Source organism: Trachypithecus francoisi, unplaced genomic scaffold (genome assembly GCF_009764315.1).
Source record: "Trachypithecus francoisi isolate TF-2019V2 unplaced genomic scaffold, Tfra_2.0 Lachesis_group21, whole genome shotgun sequence".
Classification (NCBI taxonomy): Eukaryota; Metazoa; Chordata; class Mammalia; order Primates; family Cercopithecidae; genus Trachypithecus; species Trachypithecus francoisi.
Window position 1 is genome coordinate 36,776,996 of NW_022681467.1, and position 22,673 is coordinate 36,799,668.

At 40.2% G+C, this 22,673-nt stretch overlaps 1 protein-coding gene across 3 annotated transcripts in view; it reads left to right on the top strand.

The window, feature by feature from the left end:
- Nucleotides 1–22,673, top strand: part of TOP1 (DNA topoisomerase I) — a 98,025-nt gene that overhangs the window by 63,235 nt on the left and 12,117 nt on the right. For 2 of the 3 annotated variants that reach the window (XM_033186422.1, XM_033186423.1), the window contains 5 exons: nt 2,720–2,835; nt 7,457–7,578; nt 9,417–9,539; nt 11,262–11,449; nt 12,411–12,555. In XM_033186422.1, the coding sequence (XP_033042313.1) occupies nt 2,720–2,835; nt 7,457–7,578; nt 9,417–9,539; nt 11,262–11,449; nt 12,411–12,555 (694 nt within the window). Of the gene's footprint in view, nt 1–2,719; nt 2,836–7,231; nt 7,252–7,456; nt 7,579–9,416; nt 9,540–11,261; nt 11,450–12,410; nt 12,556–22,673 lie in introns of those variants that run through there. The other variant, XM_033186424.1, reaches the window with a different exon arrangement.

Sequence of the window (22,673 nt, forward strand, 5' to 3'; positions counted from 1 at the left end):
CCACACAAGGGTGCTAGCTTCCCTACACCTTCACCAACGCTTGTTATTTTTTGTTTTATTTGCCATCCTTATGAGTATGAGTGGTATCTCATTGTGGTTTTGATTGGTATTTTCCTAATGATTAGTGATGATGAGTATTTTTTCAGGTACTTATTGGCCACTTGTATATCTTCTTTAGAAAAATGTCCATTCAAGTTCTTTGCCCCAACCCCCCACCCCAACACGTGTTTTTTTTTTTTTTTTTTTTTTTTGAGACAGAGTCTTGCTTTGTTGCCCAAGCTGGAGTGCAGTGGCACAGTCTTGGCTCACTGCAACCTCTGCCTCCCGGGTTCACGTGATTCTCATGCCTCAGCCTCCTGAGTAGCTGAGATTATAGGCATGCACCACCACACCCGGCTAATTTTTTGAATTTTTAATAAGAATTTTGCCATGTTGGCCAGGCTGGTCTCAAACTCCTGACCTGAAGTGATCCCTCTGCCCGCCTCGGCCTCCCAAAGTGTTGGGATTACAGGCGTGAGCCACTGTGCCGAGCCCCGATTTTTGATTTTATCTTTTTTTTCCTCCCCCTTAAGACTGAGACTTTGCCCATTTTTTAAATTGGGTTGTTTGTTGAGATGTAGGAGCTCTTTATATATTTTGTATGTTAACCCTTTATCAGATACATGATTTACAGATATTTTCTCCCATTCTGTGAGTTGTCTTTCACTCTCTTGAAGTATCCTTTGATGCACAGAAGTTTTTAAGTTCAGTGAAGTTCAATTTATTTCTTTATTGAGACAGAGTGTCTCTCTGTTGCCCAGGCTGGAGTGCAGTCGCGTGATCTCGGCTCACTACAACCTTCGCCTCCCAGGTTCAAGCGATTCTTGTGTCTCAGTCTCCGGAGTAGCTGGGATTACAGGCGTGTGCCCCCATCCCTGGATAATTTTTGTATTTTTAGTAGAGACGGGGGTCTCGCCATGTTGGCCAGGCTGTTCTCGCACTCCTGTCCTCAAGTGATCCGCCCACCCCAGCCTCCCAAAGTGCGGGGATTACAGGTGTGAGGTACTGTGCCCAGCTGCAATTCATTTCTTCTTTCTGTTACCTGTGTTTTACGTGTCATATCCAATAAATCACTGTCAAATCCAATATTGTGAAGCTTTTCCCCTATGTTGTCTTCCAAGAATTTTATACTTTTGCTCTTGTATTTAGGTTTTTGATCCGTTTTGAATTAATATTTGTGTATAATGTAAAGACCCAGTTTGTTTTGCCAGCACTATTGTTGAAAAGACTGTTCTTTCTCCATTGAATGGCCTTAAGCATCCTTGTTGTAAATCATTTGACCATATATGTTGACTGTGGTTTTATAGTAATACCATTGTTACAATATGGTTTGATACATGTAATTTTTATTTGATGTTTCTGAACTTTGTTTAAAATTGAACTTGTTCCATGGCTGAATGATTAATAAAATAAAATAAAATAAATAAAATATTGGACTTGGAAAGTAAATATGAGGGTAGTAAGTTAGTTATCTATTAGAGTAAAAGAAACTTGAGACATATCAACCAGTTGCAGTATGTGAGCCTGAGTTGGATCCTGGTCTATGAAATAAATTTTGATCAAATAGGGAAGTTTTTAATACGGACTGGATATTAGAATTACACTAGGAAGTTACTAATTTTGTTAGATGTGATAATAGTGTTGTGGTTATGTGGAAGAATATTATTTTTATGGAGATAACTTGCTGGAAAGTATTTAGTGGTGAAGTATCAAATCTGCAACTAACCTTGAAAATGGTTCAGCCAAAATAGGGAATTTCGCAAATTATTAACTTTTTTTTTTTTTTTTTGAGATGGAGTCTCACTCTGTTGCCCAGGCTGGAGTGCAGTGGCACGATCTTGGCTCACTGCAACCTCCGCCTCCTGGGTTCAAACAATTCTCGTGCCTCAGCCTCCCGAGCAGCTGGGACTACAGGTGTGCGCCACCATGCCCGGCTAATTTTCGTATTTTTAGTAGAAACGGGGTTTCACCACATTGCCCAGGCTGGTATCGACCTCCTGACCTCGTGGTCCGCCTGCCTCAGCCTCCTACAGTGCTGGGATTACAGGCGTATATGGTGTTTATTGTATTACTCATTTTTTTTCTTATGTTCAACCATTTTAAAAATACGTTTTCAAAAAGTTGTTTCCACTGAGCTTTAGATTCACTTATCAGTGTTTGCTAGATAGTTCCAGGTAATCCATAAGTACCTTAAACTCAACATGCCCCAGTTAAGCTGTCATTTCCTAGTCTTCTTGTTTTATGTCCTTTCTCATAGGGTTGTTTTCCCCTGTACCTTCCAGCTGACATCACCACTCTGAGGAGGCCTTAGCCTACTTATGAACAATGTGAACAATCCTCTTTCATGTATGCCATTGTGGTAAAACAGCTGTTGACATTTTCATGTCCCTCACTTGTTGCTGAGCTCCTTCATTGTTGATCTCTTCTGTCCAGTATCCTTGAAATGAGCTGTTGAAATGTATTTTCCTTTATTCACTACAGTATTTCATCTTTCTTGTGAGTGTTGGCTTTTTCAAAATGAGAGACACTGGTTCTTTTGATCCAGGCCTTGAATGTGAGGCCCAGAAGTCATTCCAGAGCACTAATCAGTTGCGTGGATAATTATTTGGCATTTAATCAGTGATGACCCCCATGTTAGGCAAGGTGATCACTAAATGAGGTTGTGCTTTGTCTTTTGAAGGTGGGAAGAAGAGCGCTATCCTGAAGGCATCAAGTGGAAATTCCTAGAACATAAAGGTCCAGTATTTGCCCCACCATATGAGCCTCTTCCAGAGAGTGTCAAGTTTTACTATGATGGTGAGTTGTTTCAAGGTTCTTGATTCTTGGCCAAGAAAAGAAATCTGCTTCTATTTAGGAATAGAAAACAAGGAAGGATCCTATATAATAGATAATCCTTTTTATTTCATTTTGTTTTATTGCCATGCGATTTTGAGGAAGGGGCATCAGGTGTTAACTCTTAAAGGCCCATTTGCTGCTGAAAAAGTGCCGTGAAAAAGGGGCTGTTCATGTCTTCCCTGCATAGTCCGAAAAAGGTTTGTCAACATGGCTCACAGTGTGTGGTCCACAAGCTGAAGGTTTTGATCTGAACTTCATTTCTAGGGAGTGACTCTTTGCAAGAGTTACTAGAAAATCCTCACTTGAATGGTAGTATTTTATGTTAGCAATATAATAATGCAATCGGACAAGCTGCTCATCACTAGAAACAGTACTAGTATATGGTTGAGGATTAATAGTCATCAATCTCTAGATAAGGCTGGTAGGCATCTGTCACTTATTCTGTGTAGCATAACACTATGCCTCTGATGTATGTGCAGTCAAGTCTGATGAGCTGCTTTAAAGAAATGCCCTGCCTGGGTCGCTTAGAACCCTCAGAATTGTCCCTTATCTGTCGTTGGTATTTCTGTTCTTGGGTTGAAGGATTTGAGGGTAGCCTTTGACACGCCTCCTGTTGGCAGTGTAGCAGTATGTAGATGGTAATAACAGATTTTCTTCATTCCATGAGTTTTATCTGGGAATGGTTAGAGCATTGTTCCTTATACCCTTATGTGCTTACGACTCAACAGAGTAGATCTGAGCCCATTTAGTATTTGTGGGGTGGGCTTCTTTTCCCTTCCCCACCGACCCTCTTCTTCTTTCGCTTTTCCCAACTATCCTTCCCTCTTCTTCTGTCCGCTTTCTCCACAGTCCCCCTTCTCCTTTCCCCACCATTCCTCTTCCACCTCCACTTGTCTTGCCACCGTCTTTTGGCCACTGTTATTTCACCTCCCCATTTCTCCACCATTTTTCCCACCCTCAACCCCCCACTGTTTTCTTCTTACCCATCCTACTGCCCCCACCAAAAAGAAAAAGTTGTGGGGTGGGATTGAGTACTTCTGAACCAAGTGGTCTGCTGACCAAACTTTGAGAATCACTGGGCAGGATAACTGCTGAAAAGTGTCAGTGGTGAACACTCAGGGGTTCTGGTGCATCTCTCTTTCCACCAGTAGTGGCCGTAGGTCCACCAGTGCTTGTAGGCCTAGGTAGCAGTTTACACTAAAGGGCTGGGTCTGCAGCTGAGGAAAATGCCAGACTTGGCAAGCTGAAATTTGTTTTTTAAAATGACGTATTTATTACCCAAATGTGGTGGTGCACACATGTAGTCCCAGCTACTCGGGAGGCTAAGGTGGGAGGATCGCTTAAGCCCAGGAGGTGAAGGTTGCAGTGAGCCCAGATCGCGCCACTCCCCTCCAGCCTGTGTGACAGAGTGAGACCCTGCCTCAAAAAATAAAATAATAAATAAAACAACATATTTATTGAATGTATTTGTGTTCAGACACCAAGACCCAGCAGTGGACAGTACCACTGACTTAGACCCTGATCTTGGGGAGTTTGCAGCCTAACAGGCCTCCATAATCTCTGGCAAATGCTTATATTACGTAAAGATTTTGAACTGTTGACCAGAGAGCCTAAGATAGTTCTTTCAGCCCTCACAGTGGTCATTCCTGGAGACTCTTAAGTATAATTCAAAGCCAAAACTCCTAATTAAGAGAAATGGCCTAGGACCTTGAAGAGCACCATCTCAAAGTGTAGGTATTCCATAGCCCTGGTCTGGACTCACCAGGAGCTTTAGGATGCTCAGCTGGTAAAGCCTCACTTTGAGGTTCAGAGTGATGGGAGGGAAAGCTAAATTCCCTAGTCTTGGGGTTTCTCTTCCTTTTCAAGATGGGAAGCAGAGGCCTGGTCTAGTTCACAGGTTGCCATAGTCCTTTCCTCCCATTCTTGCCCAGTCTCCAGCATTTTCTCAGTTGGTCCTCCGCTAGGATTTCTTCTCTTTGTGTGAACTCTTACTCTGTAGTAAGTCAGGAAGTCACATTTGACTTTACTTCAAACTGATACAGTAAGTGCTGCCTACTCTCTGGGGAGGAGAATTCTTAGACTCCTTTAGAACCTGCCAGGGAGGTGGGACATGGGCTAGCTGAAGCAGTGAATTACTCCCTCCTCTAAGGACCTTCAGTTTACAGCTTTGACTCAGCAGTTTCCTTTTCCTGGAGCTCAGCCTTTTCCACAAAGTGTTAACATTGCCAGGAACCTTCCAGTCATCCTCCCACTACTCTACTGCAGGGAGCCATCATTTCATCTTTTGACAGCTCATCTAAAATAGGAGGAGTCACAGTTGCTTCTTCCTCTTTTGGGACAGAATTCAGTAAAACAGCCCAAAGTCTCATTTTTAAAATTTTTTAAATTTATATTTATTTATTTGAGACAGAGTCACACTCTTGTCACCCAGGCTGGAGTGCAGTGGCACAATCTTGGTGGCTCACTGCAATCTCCACCTCCAAGGTTCAAACAATCCTCATGCCTCAGCCTCCCCAGTAGCTGCAATTACAGGCACACGCCACCACACCTAATTTTTATATTTTTAATAGAGATGGGGTTTTACCGTGTTGGTCAAGCTGGTCTCGAACTCCTGACCTGAAGTGATCCTCTCACCGCCTCCTAAAGTGCTGGGATTACAGCCGTGAACCACCATGCTCAGCCACATTTTTTTTTGAATGGTGTTAACATTTAGTTTTTACCAAACAGACCTGAAAAGTTTACATTTTTTTCTTGCCATTTTATTTCATTTATTTTATTTCTAATGACTTAATGTTTTCCGTTATATTGGAAACATGTTACAGTTTTCTAAAGAAGTTCAGGGAATCTTGTAAATACACAGCCTATCTTCCGCAGAGTGTCTTCCTTCCAAAGCAGAAGCTTGGGGGTTGATGGGGGCAACTGCGCCACCTGTTGGCCTTTTAAGTTAATGGTGTCCAAAGTGGGCTCTTTTTATTATAACTGTTGGAATTTTGTGCTACAGTTCTCTACACCCCTGCAGTCAGATTGCAAATCATTATGAGATAAGATGTTTTCTGAGTTTCGAAATAAATGGATTTCTGGTTAAATTTTAGTTTTCTATAAAGAATGTGGGCACCCTTGGTGAATTATTAATACCTGTGTAATAGTAAGGTGGTGGATTTATAGTTAACCTCATTTTAAGTATAGCCAAATGCTCTTAGTATAGCATTGATTGGTTCCAGGTGATGTTGTAAAGTTGGATTTTTAAGAAATAATGGAAATTGATGCTAAGAGTACTGACAAAAGCGTTCTGTTTGAAAAGTGGATTAAATTCCCAAGTACTTTTCTTTCATTGCTTTATTAACTAAATCAGGTACATAAAACCCCTAGGCCCTATTCAGATTTTTACCAGTTAGCAGCTTTCATTGTGAAACATCAGAGTCCCTTTAGACAGCTTTTTGTTTGTTTGAGACAGAGTCTCGGTTTGTCGCCCAGGCTGAAGTGCAGTGGCGCCATCTTGGCTCACTGCAACCCCTGCCTTCTGGGTTCAAGTGATTCTCAAGCCTCAGCCTCCTGAGTAGCTGGAGTTACAGGCTCCCACCACCAGGTCCGGCTAATTTTTTATACTTTTAGTAGAGATGGGGTTTCGCCGTGTTGGCCAGGCTCATCTGGAACTCCTGACTGCAAGTGATCTGCCTGCCTCAGCCTCCCAGAGTGCTGGGATTATAGGCATGAGCCACCACGCCCAGCCCCTTCAGACAGCTTTTACATAAACAATTGGATACACCAGGAACCCCAGTCATCCCTTGTGCTGTGGATGCATCCTGGTTCCCTGAAAGAGGCAGCATGATGGTACCCGTGTTTCATGGCAGTGTATTGCAAACTCTAGTGTGCATCCAAGTCTCGTTAAAATGCAATTTCTGTATAGGATTCAGTAGGTCTAGGAGGGGGACTGGGATTCTGCATTTCTAACAAACTCCAACGTGATGCCAGTGCTGCTGGTCTGTGAACCACTGTTGAATAGCAAGGTTCTAGAAGAAGGTCTTATTTAGGCTTTTCATGTGGGAAATCTGGGCTTGCCTAGTATGGATATATATTTTTTATTCATATTCCACCCACCTAACTTTGAAGAAGAAAGATGCCTATTTCTTTTCCCCACAATTCCTTTCTTCCACTCCCTGCCCTATCCCTTCCTCCCCTTCTTGAACAGAGGCTGCTTAGCTTAGCAGTGGCAGGAGTCCCTCTGAGGATTTGATTTTTAAAAACCATTGAAGAGGTGTAAAGGACCCTGCTTGCTGAAAGGAAAAGGAAGAGTGACTGGGCCTCCCCCAGGTCATCCCTGTCCTGAGCAGGCACCTGGGAACAATTAACTGGCATAGTCTCCAGAGAATGACCCAGGTAAATATATGCTAAAGGAAGGAGAATTTGTACAAGTAGATATAAATCAGTATGTTGTCTTTGTTGTTGTTGTTACTATGTGTCACCAGACCTTTATATACCATGAGAAGGCAAACCATTATTAAAGAGAATTCGCTAGCCCTGGGTATTTATACTTAGAACATGAATACTATACCTCACTTTTTGGAACCACTTTTTTCTCTAGGTAAAGTCATGAAGCTGAGCCCCAAAGCAGAAGAAGTAGCTACGTTCTTTGCAAAAATGCTCGACCATGAATATACTACTAAGGAAATATTTAGGAAAAATTTCTTTAAAGACTGGAGAAAGGTACTGTAGCCTGTGTGTTAATATCCTAGTAGCTTGCAAAACAATCAAGTACGAAGTAATAAATTATTTTGCAAAACATTTCCTGATGTAAAATTTGAGTTTTGCCGGGCGCGGTGGCTCAAGCCTGTAATCCTAGCACTTTGGGAGGCCGAGACGGGCGGATCGCGAGGTCAGGAGATCGAGACCATCCTGGCTAACACGGTGAAACCCCGTCTCTACTAAAAACTACAAAAAACTAGCCGGGCGAGGTGGCGGCGCCTGTAGTCCCAGCTACCTGGGAGGCTGAGGCAGGAGAATGGCATGAACCCCGGAGGCGGAGCTTGCAGTGAGCTGAGATCCGGCCACTGCACTCCAGCCTGGGCGATAGAGCTAGACTCCGTCTCAAAAAAAAAAAAAAAAAAAAAAAAATTTGAGTTTTATGGATTTTGCTGTATTTAAAGTTGTGCACTTTTTGTCTTCATTTACTATATTATATAGGGTTTCAGTCCAACAAGAATACTTGTATATCGGCCGGGCGCTGTGGCTCACGCCTGTAATCCCAGCACTTTGGGAAGCCAAGGCAGGTGGATCACAGGGTCAGGAGATTGAGACCATCCTGGCTAACATGGTGAAACCCTGTCTCTACTATAAAATAGAAAAATTAGCCGGGTGTGCTGGCGGGCGCTTGTAGTCCCAGCTACTTGGGAGGCTGAGTCAGGAGAATGGTGTGAACCCGGGAGGCGGAGCTTGCAGTGAGCCGAGATTGTGCCACTGCATTCCAGCCTGGGTGACAGAGCCAGACTCCGTCTCAAAAAAAAAGAATACTCGTATATCTTTGCTATCGGCTGTCATGTGATGGCAGGTAGGGGGTTATGAGATTAGGCCAAACAGAAAACCTCAACTCTAGTTGCGCACAGGAAAGTTTGTCTCTGCAGGACTGCCCCATGTCTGCTGTTGCAAAGAGAAATGTTTTTTTTTGTTTGTTTGTTTTTTGGTTTTTTGTTTTTGTTTTTGTTTTTGTTTTTTTGAGATGGAGTCTTGCTCATCATCCAGGCTGGAGTGCAGTGGCGTGATCTCGGCTTACTGCAAGCTCCGCCTCCCAGGTTCACGCCATTCTCCTGTCTCAGGCTCCTGAGTAGCTGGGACTACAGGAGCCTGCCAACGCGCCCGGCTAATTTTTTGTATTTTTAGCAGAGATGGGGTTTCACCGTCTTAGCCAGGATGGTCTCCATCTCCTGACCTTGTGATCCACCCGCCTCGGCCTCCCAAAGTGCTGAGATTACAGGCGTGAGCCACCGTGCCCAGCCACAAAGAGAAATGTTAATCTGATGTCCCACCCCCTGTTCACTCCCTGTTAATTCTTGCTCATGTGTTCTAGGTACTTTCTACTCTTGAAACAACATATACTGTATTTGCCTAGGTGATTTTTTAAAATCTCATTATTCTCAATTTGGATAATGTGGACAGAGGCAACAGTAAAGTTTGAAGTAGCTCTGAAAAGCAAATTTAATAAATGAATAGAATAGGGGTAATGTTTCTAAGAGAGAATCAGTATGGGATTCCAAACTTGTATTCATACGCCTGGGGGCAGTGTGCCATGGAGTCTAAGAAACCACATAAGAGTTCATTTTTTTCCATGATAAGTCATTTTAAAACATTTTAATATTATTAAATACATATTTTATAATAAAGTAATACAACTGTGTTTTTTTGTTTTTTCAAAATTCATTAATTGAGATTGGCTGCTTCAAGAAACCTTTGACTGAAAAAATGGTGCTTGGGTATGTTCACAAAGAAACCCAAGGACTTACTAGTGTATTTTAGTTGTTTTTCTTTCATCTCCGTTTTCTTTTGACTAGGAAATGACTAATGAAGAGAAGAATATTATCACCAACCTAAGCAAATGTGATTTTACTCAGATGAGCCAGTATTTCAAAGCCCAGTCGGAAGCTCGGAAACAGATGAGCAAGGAAGAGAAACTGGTACAACAGAATTTATTAAACCTCTGGAGAATTTTGGAATCATGATTAGTTCATTTAATTTTCTTCTTGGTTCTTAGGACACAACATTAACATCAGTAATTTCACATCATTCTGTGCTAAAGACTTAGAATTCTCAGAGTCTAAATTTTCTTAAAGGTTTTAGTTAGACTGAAAGTTGTGAATGAGTACTTTGCTCAGTAGCTCTGTATAGGAACCCTGGCGCTTCAGTGACCTAAAAACCAGTCAGTAACTCCAGCCAATAATATAGTAATTAAGGATGGACAGACCTGTCCTACAGTGGCTACTGGATATTAAGGATTTAAGACAGATTAAGTCATACTGGCCATGTACCTTCCTGTTCTTTGATCTGTTTTACTATGGATGCAGTGCTTATCCATCTCCATCTTCCAGCCTTGGCCATCCTCATTACTGAAGAATCTTTCTGGTATCCAGCTGGGATGTCATTTTTCTTCTACAGGCTGCCTGTTTTTGTAAAACAAAAACAAAAACAAAACAAAGAAAAACAAAAGTTTATTGGAACCAGCTGCCCCTACTTTTCTACATATTATCTATGGCTGTGTTTATGCAACAATGACAGAGATGAGTAGTTGCAAAAGAGAGTAGTTGCAAAAGAGACTGTGTGGCATTCAAGCCTAAAATATTTTCTATCTAGAAAAAGTTGTCAGCCCCTAACTAAAGGAATCCAGGCTAGAATTTCATTTTTTCCAATCGGAAGTCCAAAAGTTAAGGATTTTAAGGAATTTTTTGCACTTCAAATTCCTGTAGTTTCAGTATTTTGAAGGACTTGCATGTTTATATAATTCAGGCCATTGTATTTATATAACTCATTGTTTCATGGTACTTATTTGGCCACTAGTTTAAAAATTAATGTGTTACTATAAGAATGTTAATTGCATCAGACTTTCTGTCTCAGGTAAATCTTATCCTCAATATTCCAAGTTAGTGAAATTTAGTATATTATTTACATCAGGGGCATTTTGAAACTTAAAAGATCACTTTGGAGCTTCGTTCTTAGAATACTGATCCAAAGATAGATTTTATAAACATCCCCTTGTCAGAGTCCCTGCAAGGACACCTGCTGCCAGCAAGGTCTGTTCCCACCCACAAGGCAGCAGGGCTTAGTTAAATTGAATCAATAAGTATATAAAAAGAGTCAGTAGAGGGTAAGGAGGCTCAAAATCTTGTCCACCATACCCCACCTTTTTGGAGCAAGGATCATAGTATAGAGTATATAACCTGTATACCTACAAAAGAATTAGTGACAGATCTGTCTGGGCTTTAAAACCTATGTTTTTAAGCTGTTTAACCGCTGTTTTAATTAAATGGCTCAAGCTATTCTTTTATGAGGCTCTATCAGAGACCCCTTTCCATTTCCTGTTTTGATAGTACTCAATAAACAGTACGAATTTTTAAAGTACATTTAAAAACACCCAAACAACATTTATAAACATATATCCTTTAAGACACAGGAATCAGTTTTGAATCTAGTTGAAATCAGTCCTTAGAGGCAGATCTTTTGGGGGAATTTTATGATATTTAAGTTTGAGAAAACCACTAGAGGTTTTCCTTTATTTGAATTCATTTTTTAGTCGTTTTCAGACTTTTCTCTATCTTGACCTAGTCTCCCACAAGAGATAAAAATGTATTAGTAGAGAACAGCAATCTGAATCTATTTTGAGTACTTTCTTGGCTGTCTTCCAGAAAATCAAAGAGGAGAATGAAAAATTACTGAAAGAATATGGCTTCTGTATTATGGATAACCACAAAGAGAGGATTGCTAACTTCAAGATAGAGCCTCCCGGGCTTTTCCGTGGCCGGGGCAACCACCCCAAGATGGGCATGCTGAAGAGACGAATCATGCCTGAGGATATAATCATCAACTGTAGCAAGTAAGCTCCCACTTCATCCTGTGGGCCAAAAAGGGGGTGGAGGGTGTCCTTTATTGTACTTGGGAATATTTCCCAGGTTACACAGGACAGTTTGGGAAGGGAGATACTTAAGAGCAGGACAGTATTTCATGCATAGGTCTCCAGATGTTTTTGAGGTACAGTAGTCTCTCCTCATCCACAGGGGATATGTTCCAAGACCCCCAGTGGATACCTGAAACTTCGACCCAATTGCTATCACTTGGAACACATTTCTGTTGATGTCTTCCACCCCCACATTTAAAGCCTTTTCCATCTTTATTAAGTACTTACCACATACAGTGGCTATAACTTTTGCAGTCTGAGGTGCAACAGCAAAACTAGCATGACTTTCTTTTTCCTTCACAGTTTCACAGATGGAAGATTCATTTTTACCTTAGATCTCAGCAACTTCAGCATACAGTTTTTTTTATTAAGTCGATAATTTTCACCTTTTCATTTAAAACACTCTACACCTTCTCTTTGGCATATCCAAATTGCCAACATCAATACTTTCGCACTTTGGGGCCTTTATTAAGTAAAAGAAGGGTTATTTGAACACAAGCAATGTAAAACCATTATAGTCAACCTGATAACTAAGGCAGCACCTAGGTTACCCAGGGGCAAGTGACGTATACAGCATGGATATGTTGTATATATGGTTCACGTGTCCCAGGTGGGACTACAAGAGATTTCATCATGCTCCTCAGAATAATGTGCAATTTAAAACTTATGAAATGTTTATTTCTGAAATTTTGTATTAAATATTTTTGGATGACAGTTGACTGAGGGTAAGTAAAACTATGCATAAGATGGGACTACTATATTGACTGTTAAGAAGGAAACTTGGAAAAATATGCTCAGCAGATATGTCCACTTGGGGTCATGAAAGGTGAAATTATTCCTCACATCTCATTTCACTATCCTCTTGCTCTGTTATTTCCAGAGATGCCAAGGTTCCTTCTCCTCCTCCAGGACATAAGTGGAAAGAGGTTCGACATGATAACAAGGTTACTTGGCTGGTTTCCTGGACAGAGAACATCCAAGGTTCCATTAAATACATCATGCTTAATCCTAGTTCACGAATCAAGGTAAGTTATGGGATAGTTGAGAGCTGCACTGGTTCATGGTGCTGATAATCTTTTTCTGTTGAAATGTAATGTTCTCGTCCTCCAGAATCACTTTGACAAATTAAAAACCCTTCCCGTTGAAAGAAGGCAAGTACTTTCATAGTTAGCATTATGGTGATCTTCCTACAGTGCCTCCATTTTTTTTGGTCACATTGTAATCTTATTTATTTATTAATTCACAAATATTTACTGAAATCCCAATGTGCCACGCAGAGTATACATTTGGTGCTAGGAATTATGTTGGCAAACGACAGACGTAGGTCCTGCCTTCACGTTGCTTAACGTCCAGTGGTCAGAATGTGTTGAAGTATGGTGGTTATATATTGGCCTCTGCAGATCTCTTCTACTTCCTCACCTCTCTTGGCTGTGAGAAGGGAATGTAATTTCTGTATAGCCTGAAACAAGTTGTAAAATCTAGTGTTATACATACTTCTAGCTTCCTGCAGTCTCATCTGGGTAGGTTCACCAGGGCCAAATGAAATTACGTGTGTGAAAGCACATCATAAACTATGTTACGTACCTGTGCATTGTTATTTATTGATAGTGTTATTGCAAGGAGATAACTGCCTTGGGGGGAATCAGTTCTCGTTTGCCAGATAGCTACGTATATCCAGCTTTAGAGAGTTCCACGAACTTCTTCCCTCCAACATACTATGAAATATAAACCTAATAGAGACAAAAGCACAGTCAAGGAATTAGTTCTATGTAGACTGTTACTGTTTTATGTGCAGGAGACCTGGGACCTTTCTGAAGAGGTAACATTTAAAGGAAAATGTAAAAAAATATTTTTTTTAAAGTAGTACCTGAATATCTGGCTGGCCTCACTATATGGCTTCCTCTCCTGCCTCTTCTTCCCTCAGAACTATCAAGCTCTTGCTCACCTCTGGATTTCAAAAGGCTGCTTTATTTTCTCTATTAGAAACACCCATTCTCCTATTCTTTCCAGGGATACAATCCTATTCATCCTGTAAATATCATCTTAAATGTTACCTCTTCAGAAAGGCCATCCCTGAATCCTAGAGGCTGGATCAGGTACCCTGGTATACTCTCAGATGGCACCCTGTACTTTTCCTTTGCAGCATTTACAGCAGTTTAAATCTACTGGTGTGATTTACATATAATGCCTGTAAGTCTTGCTGAAGTGAAGCTATGTTCAAGACAACTCCACTGTTCAAAGTCCTTTAAGGGCTCAGTCTCTTTAACATGGCATTTAAAGCTGGCTGCATTTAGCAGTGGATGTCACAGGAGAGCATGAAGAGACTGAAGATCTAAGTTACACTCTAAGAAGATCTAAGAGTTCCTAGCTATTGGATCTTGGGCAAGTTTTGGGGCCTTTTAAACTTAAAGGAAGCTACCAACCTGGGATTTAAAGAGGGAAATGACACCAGATTTGTATTTTGGAAACTCATTACATAATTGATCATTCTGACTGCTGCTCTGTGGAGACTGCATTGGACACAAACAAGAGGTAGAGAAATCAATGGGAGGCCATTGCAGTACTCCAGGCAAGAAACGGTGATGACTTAAGACAAATGATGGCAATGGGGATGGAGAGAGGTGACAGATAAATAATGTATGCTGAGTACTTGTACAGGTAAGGATTGGAGTTAATTGTAGGAGCCTCTCTGAGGGCTGAGATCCTTGTTAGATAGGCCAGTGGAACACCTCAAGAGCAGAGAGCCAGCCAGTTTTATTCCAGACAATATCCAGCTAACTGCTATACACAATAGACATTTTTGCAAGTTTCTGGATGATGATTATGGTAGTGAACCTAAAAGTCACCCAGAGTTAGACTCTGAACCTTATACTCAGGACAGAGTGCCTGACTTGAACTGCAGTGGGATCCCAATAGGAGTCATTAAAGGCCTGGAAAAGTGGTGCCATTGGGGAAAAAGAAATGATTTCTTGAGCTTGCTCTCAGTTCTCTTTTTAGGCTGTCTTGTACTCTGCAGTATAGTGAGGTCTTCAAAGGTTGGGGTTTGATAGTGCCTTGAATCATTTTTAACTTTATATTGCCAGTGGAAGAAGCATTCTCTTTTTAGATTTTTAAAAAAATAGAAAGATACAAACATTACGGGTTTTATTTTTAGTGAAATATTGCAAACATGCAGGAATAGATAATTATGTAATGAACACTTGTATGTCCACCATCTGGCTTTGTCACGTCTTAAAATTATGTTCTATGTGCTCAATTATTTCATTTCATAAAAAATACTCTGATAAACATAGCTGAAGCCACCTGTATACCATTCACCTCCTTCCCTGTAGATTACTATGAACTCGGTGTTTTTTATTCTCATATATATGTTTTGTATTTTTACAGTATATTTATGTGTGCATAAACAATATGTAATTTTACAATATGTAACATACTAGTAACATACTAATTTAAAACTAAAACTTGTTTTTAGTTTACAGTATGTTGTAAACTTGTAAGCTAAAGACATATATATTGTACAACATATTGTAAACTAAAAACAGGGTTTAGTTTTAAATTAGGTATGTTACTGGGATCATTCTGCAACTTGTTTATTTCTCTCCAGCTTTGATTTTGAGGTTTTATTATCTTAACCTACACTTTTAATTAATCCATTTTACTTGTTACATGGTATTCTATTATATCATAAAAACTTATCTATTCTGTTGGTTTTTGTTGTTGGTCTTTTGAGACAGTGTCTCGCTCTGTCGCCCAGGCTGTAGTGCAGTGGTGTGATCTTGGCTCACTGTAACCTCTGCCTCCCAGATTCAAGTGTTTTTGGTGCCTCAGCCCCCCAAGTAGCTGGGATTATAGGCGTGTGCCACCACGCCCAACTAATTTTTGTATTTTTAGTAGAGACGGGATTCACCATGTTGGCCAGGCTGGTTTTGAACTGACCTCAAGTGATCTGCTCACCTCAGCCTCACAAAGTGCTGGGATTATAGGTGTAAGCCACCATACCCTGCCTCTATTCTCTTCTTAAGAGGTATTTAGAGTTGTTATACAGTCTCTTGCCCTTTAAACAGTGCTGGAAGAAACACATGTTTCTTGTGTATATGGATGAAAATTTGTTTTACACATTAGATATTTCCAAATTGTTCTCTTACGTACCTCAATTTACATCATTACTCCCCTCCTCCCTCCCCTCTCGCCTCCACCCACAACAGTATTCCTCTTTTTCCATATCCTTGCTAATGTTTCTAAAGTTTTGCTTTTTACATTTTGGTCTTAGATCGACTAGAATGTATTTTTGCATATGGGAAGAAGTTGAAATCTAATATATTTTCCAAATGAGTAAACTGTTGTCACAGAACTATTTAGTTGTATTACCTCCTCTCTTGTTTTTTTTTTTTTTTTTTTTTTGAGACGGAGTCTTGCTCTGCCGCCCAGGCTGGAGTGCAGTGGCCGGCTCTCAGCTCACTGCAAGCTCCGCCTCCCGGGTTCACGCCATTCTCCTGTCTCAGCCTCCCGAGTAGCTGGGACTACAGGCGCCCGCCTCGTCGCCCGGCTAGTTTTTTGTATTTTTTAGTAGAGACGGGGTTTCACCGTATTAGCCAGGATGGTCTCGATCTCCTGACCTCGTGATCCGCCCGTCTCGGCCTCCCAAAGTGCTGGGATTACAGGCTTGAGCCACCGCGCCCGGCCTCCTCTCTTGTATATAAGATATATCTACATATATGTCAGACTGTTTCTGGGCTCTCTGTCCTCTTTAATTAGTGTGTCTGTTTCTGCATCAGTAGCATACTGTCCTAACTTCTGTAGCTTTATAAAGTCTATTGAGTAGGACAAGTTTGTTTCCTTCTTCAAAATTGCTTTGGCTATTCTTGGTCCTCTGCTGTTTCATATTAACTTTAAGATAAACTTTTCAAATTCTAATGAAAACTGTTGACAAACTTGTTAATTAACAAATTCTAATGAAAACTGTTGAGATTGTTATAGGAATTGCAATACATTTATAGATTAATGGGGAAAGCTACTGACAATATAATTGAGTTTCCAATTCAGGAACATGTTGTACCTCTCCATTAATTCATGTCTTTTGAATGTATCCACCAATATGGTTTTGTAATTTTCTTCATAAAGGTTTTACATTTAAAAAATTTTTATTTTTAAGTGACCTTATAGTTTTTATTGCCAATGTGAATGAGATTTTTTTCCATTACATTTCTGTTGGTTATTCCTGAAGTGGTTATGCTTATAATTTTGGGTGTTGATCTTGTATCTGGCAGCAGATACAAGAGGTGCTCAGAGTTGTTCAGGGTTGCTAAACTCTTAGTTCTAAAAGTGTCTGTCATTTGGGGTTTCTATGTAGATAATTATCTATAAAAACAGTTCATTTTCAGTTCATATATTTCATATTTCTTTAAGTTTTAATTTTTATTTTTAAACACAATTATCCATAAAATCCTAACCCTTTCCCTAGTCAACAGCAGTCACAGCCAAATGTTTTATTAATTTCTATACTCAGTGCTTCCTGTATCTCTTACCTTCTGGGGTTTCTTGTCTTGTTGAAATACACCCTTTAATGCTTCTTTAGTGAAGACCCAGCAGTGGTACTCACTCACCTTTGTTTACCTGAAAATTTCTTTATTTTCATCTTAACTCATAGTCTGTCTTTTCTCCAATCAAGAAAGTGTCTTATCATTGATAGATTCTGGTTTCACTATGCTGTATCCAGGGATATATATGTATTTATAGATAGTCAGACTTTTAATCTGAGGACTAGATGAGTGTTGGCACTTTTCAATCTAGACATCTTTTTTAAACTATATTTTCATACCCTTTGTCTCTTTAGGTCTGATTTTTTAACTTTTAAGTTCAGGGGAATACTTCATTTTGGGTGAGTTGTAGCACTCACTTCCAATTCACTAATTCTGTTTCTAATTATATTTAATCTAAAATGTATTCCATCTATAATTTATTTCAGTTACTACTTTTTGTTTTCAAAATTTCTAATTTTATATCTGATTTTGTTTCATTTTTGTTTTATAATTTCATGTTTTTAGATTTTGTATCTTTTTATGCATACTAAACATACTAAGTCTTTGTAAGATTGTTCTATAAAATGTTACATACCATGAATTCATGTGCTAATTACCATTGGCAGTTTTTCTGAGCCATTTTCCTTGTGTCTTTTGAAATTTCTGTTTGTAAGCCCTTTTAACTGGGAGGTGTTTTTTGCTTATGTATTATTCTCTTTTCTTCCCCTTCTTCTCCTTCTGTGTTCATTACTTTCTGTCTTGCAGGGAGTCTCCTAGGCCAACTCAGCCCAAGCTAATAAGGCCCCTGACTTCAGGTCCCCACTTCTTGCATGGAGCAAGAAGTGATCCTCCTGTCTCGGCCTCCCAAAGTGCTGGGTAGGTGTGAGCCACCACATTCAGCCTAGAGCACTTACATTGCTACATATTTGGAGCAAACGTAATTAAAGTATGACTTACTGTGACCCAGCAGTCAATAACAGATAACGGATAACGTTTTTTTAGTACAGTGCTGAAGGGTGGTAACTTGTGGTTTTACTTCATGGAGGGCTTTAGGTCGGCTATATGGGAGACTGCCATCACGACGCTTTTGTTCTACACATCTCTGCTCAGCCTCCAGAGATGTCTCCTATTCTAAGAGCCGTCTTTGCTTACTCTTGTGTCTATATTTTACTTACTTCCCTCACACAATAGTGTATCATTCTATCCTATCTGTGCTCTGTCAAGAAATGTAGCACAAGCATGATGTGAACTATGAATTTTCAACAATTTAAAAAATTGGAGCATTGAAGGGTAAAAAGCACAAAGTTGTAGAACAGCTGAAGTGTGATCTTTTTATGTATCCTGTCTTTGCCCCTTTTCTGGAAACTTGGATTGGCCTACTTGCAGTCATTGCCACAGTTACACTACTTCTAGCCTCAAAGGTCATTGAAAGGATTGGGATTTTTGAGAACTACAATAACACTTGCTCTAGGTACTGAAAAGTTGTCCCGAGCTCATTCATTTTATGTTCATCCCAGTTTGTTTTTGCTTTTCCTCCCAGGATTTCCATTACACAGACATCTTGCAAGTGTATTTCCATTCTCTTTCTCTCCCACTCTGTGCCTGGTGCCCATAGGATCTGAAATAGCATTGGAATGACGGCTAGCCTTCTGGAACCTGCAGTTTCAACCAAGGAAACTGATTCCAGATAACCCAGGAGTTTCTTGTCCTGCATAATCTAGGAATTTACAAAAAGGATGTTTATGGGTACTCACTGCTAAGTACAATCCACTGCTAAGTTTGGAAGCATTACCTGCTCTCACAACCGAGGGAAAGTAGCCCTTAGTAAAATTCAGGTTTTTCAAACCAGCCTTAACCTTACATACAGAATTTATCATCATGATTTTTCTTTCAAATGAAATACAGCAAACTTTAGGATCAATGTTGACATCATATTGTGTTCAATCCTGTTAAAATACTCTCGGTGCCAAATACACACTTCTGCCTTTTTTCTCTTTAGAGTCTAGAATTCTGTGGGGTTCCAAAGATGTATGTGCCTACAACCTTTTTTATATAACCACCTAGGGATTAAAGGGCTTAATGTGAAGGAAAATATCTTTACACTATTCATCTTGGAAAGCTCTCATTTTGGTGAGTTCTATTAGAGAAAATAAGACACAAGCTCATTAAAAATATATACATATATATTCTGAGCCTGGCATCTTGGTATAAAATTCAAAACGTTTTAAATCTGTGTATTAATAAGACTAACATAGACCTAAGTGTGAAGACTAAAATATTAAAGCTTGTAGGTGATAGCATGGTAGAATATGACCTTAGAGTAGATTCCTTAGGACAGAGGAACACCAACAAGAGAAACAATTGACTAAATGGACTTCATTAAAATTAAAAATTTATGTTCAGCAAAAGACACTGCTAAAATAAATACAGAATTTACAGACTAAAAGAAAATATTTGCAACATGTTTATCTGGCAAAGGGCTTATATCCAGACTATACAAAGAATTCCTATAGCTCCATAATAAAAAGACAGACATCCCCATAATAAAAAGAGCAAAAGACTTAAACATATGCTATACAAAAGAAGATACAGGAATGGTCAATAAATAAGCAAATGAAAGAGTACTCGACATCACTAATTATCAGTGGAGTGAAGATTTAGCCACAGGGAGATACAAATTCCAGTTCTAGGTATTTTTACCTCAAGTGAAATAAAAACATATTTGTCCATGAAAAGACTTGTACAAGAATGTTCATAGCAGTGCTATATTCATAAGAGTGGAAACATCCCAGAATAGATAACACATTATGGTACAGTCATAGAATATACTATATTTATCAGCAGTTAAAGAAGGGAACTACTTATATATTCAACAACATGGATGAATCTTAAAAACACGTTAAAGGCCAGGTGTGGCTGGTGCATGCCTGTAATCCAAGCACTTTGGGAGGCCAAGGGGGGTGGATCACTTCAGGTCAGGATTTCCAGACCAGCCTGGCCAACATGACGAAACCATGTCGCTACAAAAAAATACAGAAATTAGCCAGGGGTGGCGCACACCTGTAATCTCAGCTACTCAGGAGGCTGAGACATGGGAATTGCTTGAACCCGAGGGGCGGAGGTTGCACTGAGCCAAGATCGCACCACTGTACTCCAGCCTGGTGACAGAGCGAGATGCTATCTCAGAGAAAAAAGAAAAAGAAAGCGTTAAAAAGGCAGACAGAGGAGTCTATACTGTGATTCTATTTATATAATCTAGACTAGGCAAAACTAATCCATGATGATAGTAATCAAATTGAAGGATCAGTGGTTGCTTGATGGAGATTGCCCGAGAAGGGAAATAAAGAGCCATGTAAGAATACTGGTAAATGTCATCTTCCCCAATACAAACATCTGAGAAAGTTACTAGAAAACGGGGTCCAGTTTGCCTTCTCACCCCCAACTTTGTAATCTTGAATCCAGATCCTGATTCCACCCAACCACTCTGCTGAATGGATAGCAGCTATATTAGAGACAATATAGTGGGCCTGCTAGTTTAAAAAAGTCACCCAAAGAATGTCATCTACAATCAGTTAAATTAGATTTTTACCCATTATTGAAGTGTGATTGAATTAGGGAAAGAGGAGAGGTGGTCAAAGGCAGCCTTCTCCAATGGATTCCTTGTCTTCTTGAGATGGTTTTGTGATACCTTGCCTGGAAGACCTAGGTGGTTAGTTTATTTTCTAAAAGTAGTCTAAGAAAGCTTGTTCAGGGCATTGAACACTGCAGGGACAAGCATACTTCTTGGAAGCCAGCCATCTCCTGCTAGATCTAAGCGGGGTAGCTTCTGCCCCCACCTCCATCTCAGCTTATTTGAGAGAATCCTGGATCCTTTGTGCAGGAGCCCAGCCAGCTTGTGAAGAAAGTTGGTCTGGTAGTATCCTGTGAATGACTTATGGGTTGGGTTTTTCTAAATCTCATTTGCCTGACTCCTACCTTACATTCCAGTGGTGTGACTAAGGAACTGAGCAAACGTAACCCTAGGGGACTTTGAAATAGGCTTTGGTAGTCCGTGTGCATTAGAGTGAGGGGAAAGAGGCCACTTCTGAGCTGGGTACTCTACTGTTGAAGGTGAGCCTTTTGTGTCCAATTTTTCCATGCATGTGTAAAAACAGTTGTCATGGAGATTTTCTACTGACTTGTGCATGAGGACAGCTTGTATCTCACCTTTTCGTATTCACCCTGTTAAATGTCAAAATGTACTAAGACTTAGGTATTTTTTCTGCGTCACCAACTACTAAATCACCAACCCATAATAGCAGGTAGTTACTGAAACTCCTGTTTTGTAGCCAAACAAGTACATACCAGTGGCACACATGATTGTGAGAGTGCTGACTCCTTAGCTTTACTGTTGTAAGCTTTTAATGTCTGAGTACTTTCAGGAACAAGAAGTGGAAGACATTGTTGCTGTAGGTACCTCATGCTTATGCACACCCAGAAGGCTGGTTCTGCCCCCACCCCACCACCCACCCCTTTTCTTTGATAGGGTCGTCCTCTATTACCCAGGCTGAAAGGCTGGTTATCTTCACCACAGGTCTTATGTCTCTAGGACCATGGGTCCACGTCATAGTCAGGAACCAGGCATGTGTGGGCAGAAATCACTACCACTTTCCTTTGTTGTGGGTGGGGAAATTAAGAGCAGAGATTCTTGGATTCTTAAATTCCTTCTCTATGTTTATGTCATGTAGTCTGTTTTATGCTGTTTTATGTAACCTCCTGCTTCTGGGATTTCTTGAAATTTTTCCCTTCTCACTTGTCATAATTGGCTCTTGCTTGTGAGTCTATTTTCATTCAGCTTGGTAGCAGAAATCTTCTTCACTATTGTTTAGACACAGTTTTCACACGGTTTTAATAACCCTTCATTGGCCTTAGAATCAACTTTTAACCCTTCCACCAAAAGCTCTTATTTTTTTTTCAAGTCTTCCCAGAAACATAGTTCCTCTCAGTCTCATCAAGAAATGTTTTGAAATGCAGAAGTTAGAAAATGGTGAATAAGTATGGTTGTTCCTGGAAGTCATTGTGTCCTTAGTAATTACATGTTGTAGTCTTTGGTTCTGCGTCTCTGACAGCTTCACCACACTGTAATTTAATGGAATTCACTTAGATTTAATGGAATTCAGTCCTAGTAGAAAACTGCTATTGGGTCGCAGAGTTGGCAGCAAGGCTGTGAAATTGATGTGGGAATGAGGGTGATTATGTGCTTTGTCTTGACAGAATTTAGTTTTTGGGACATCCCATGTGGGTTTTTCCCAGGAACATAAACATTTTACAGAATTAAAACTAGAAACTTTCTTCTGGGAAAGCCTCAGAAGTCAGTTGTGCTTGGCGGTGAGATGGGACAGTGTGCATTCTTATCAGGTTAAATGTGCCAAACTCTCTCTTCAGTACTATTCTTTTTTACCTTTCCTTAAGGTCAAGTTCCTGCTCTTTTGTTCAAAGTGTTGCTTTGTCACCCATGCTGGAGTGCAGTGGCATGATCTCGGCTCACTGCAACCTCTGCCTCCTGCGTTCAAGCAATTCTTGTGCCTTAACCTCCCGATTAGCTAGCCGGGATCATAGACTTGCATCACCTTGCCTGGCTA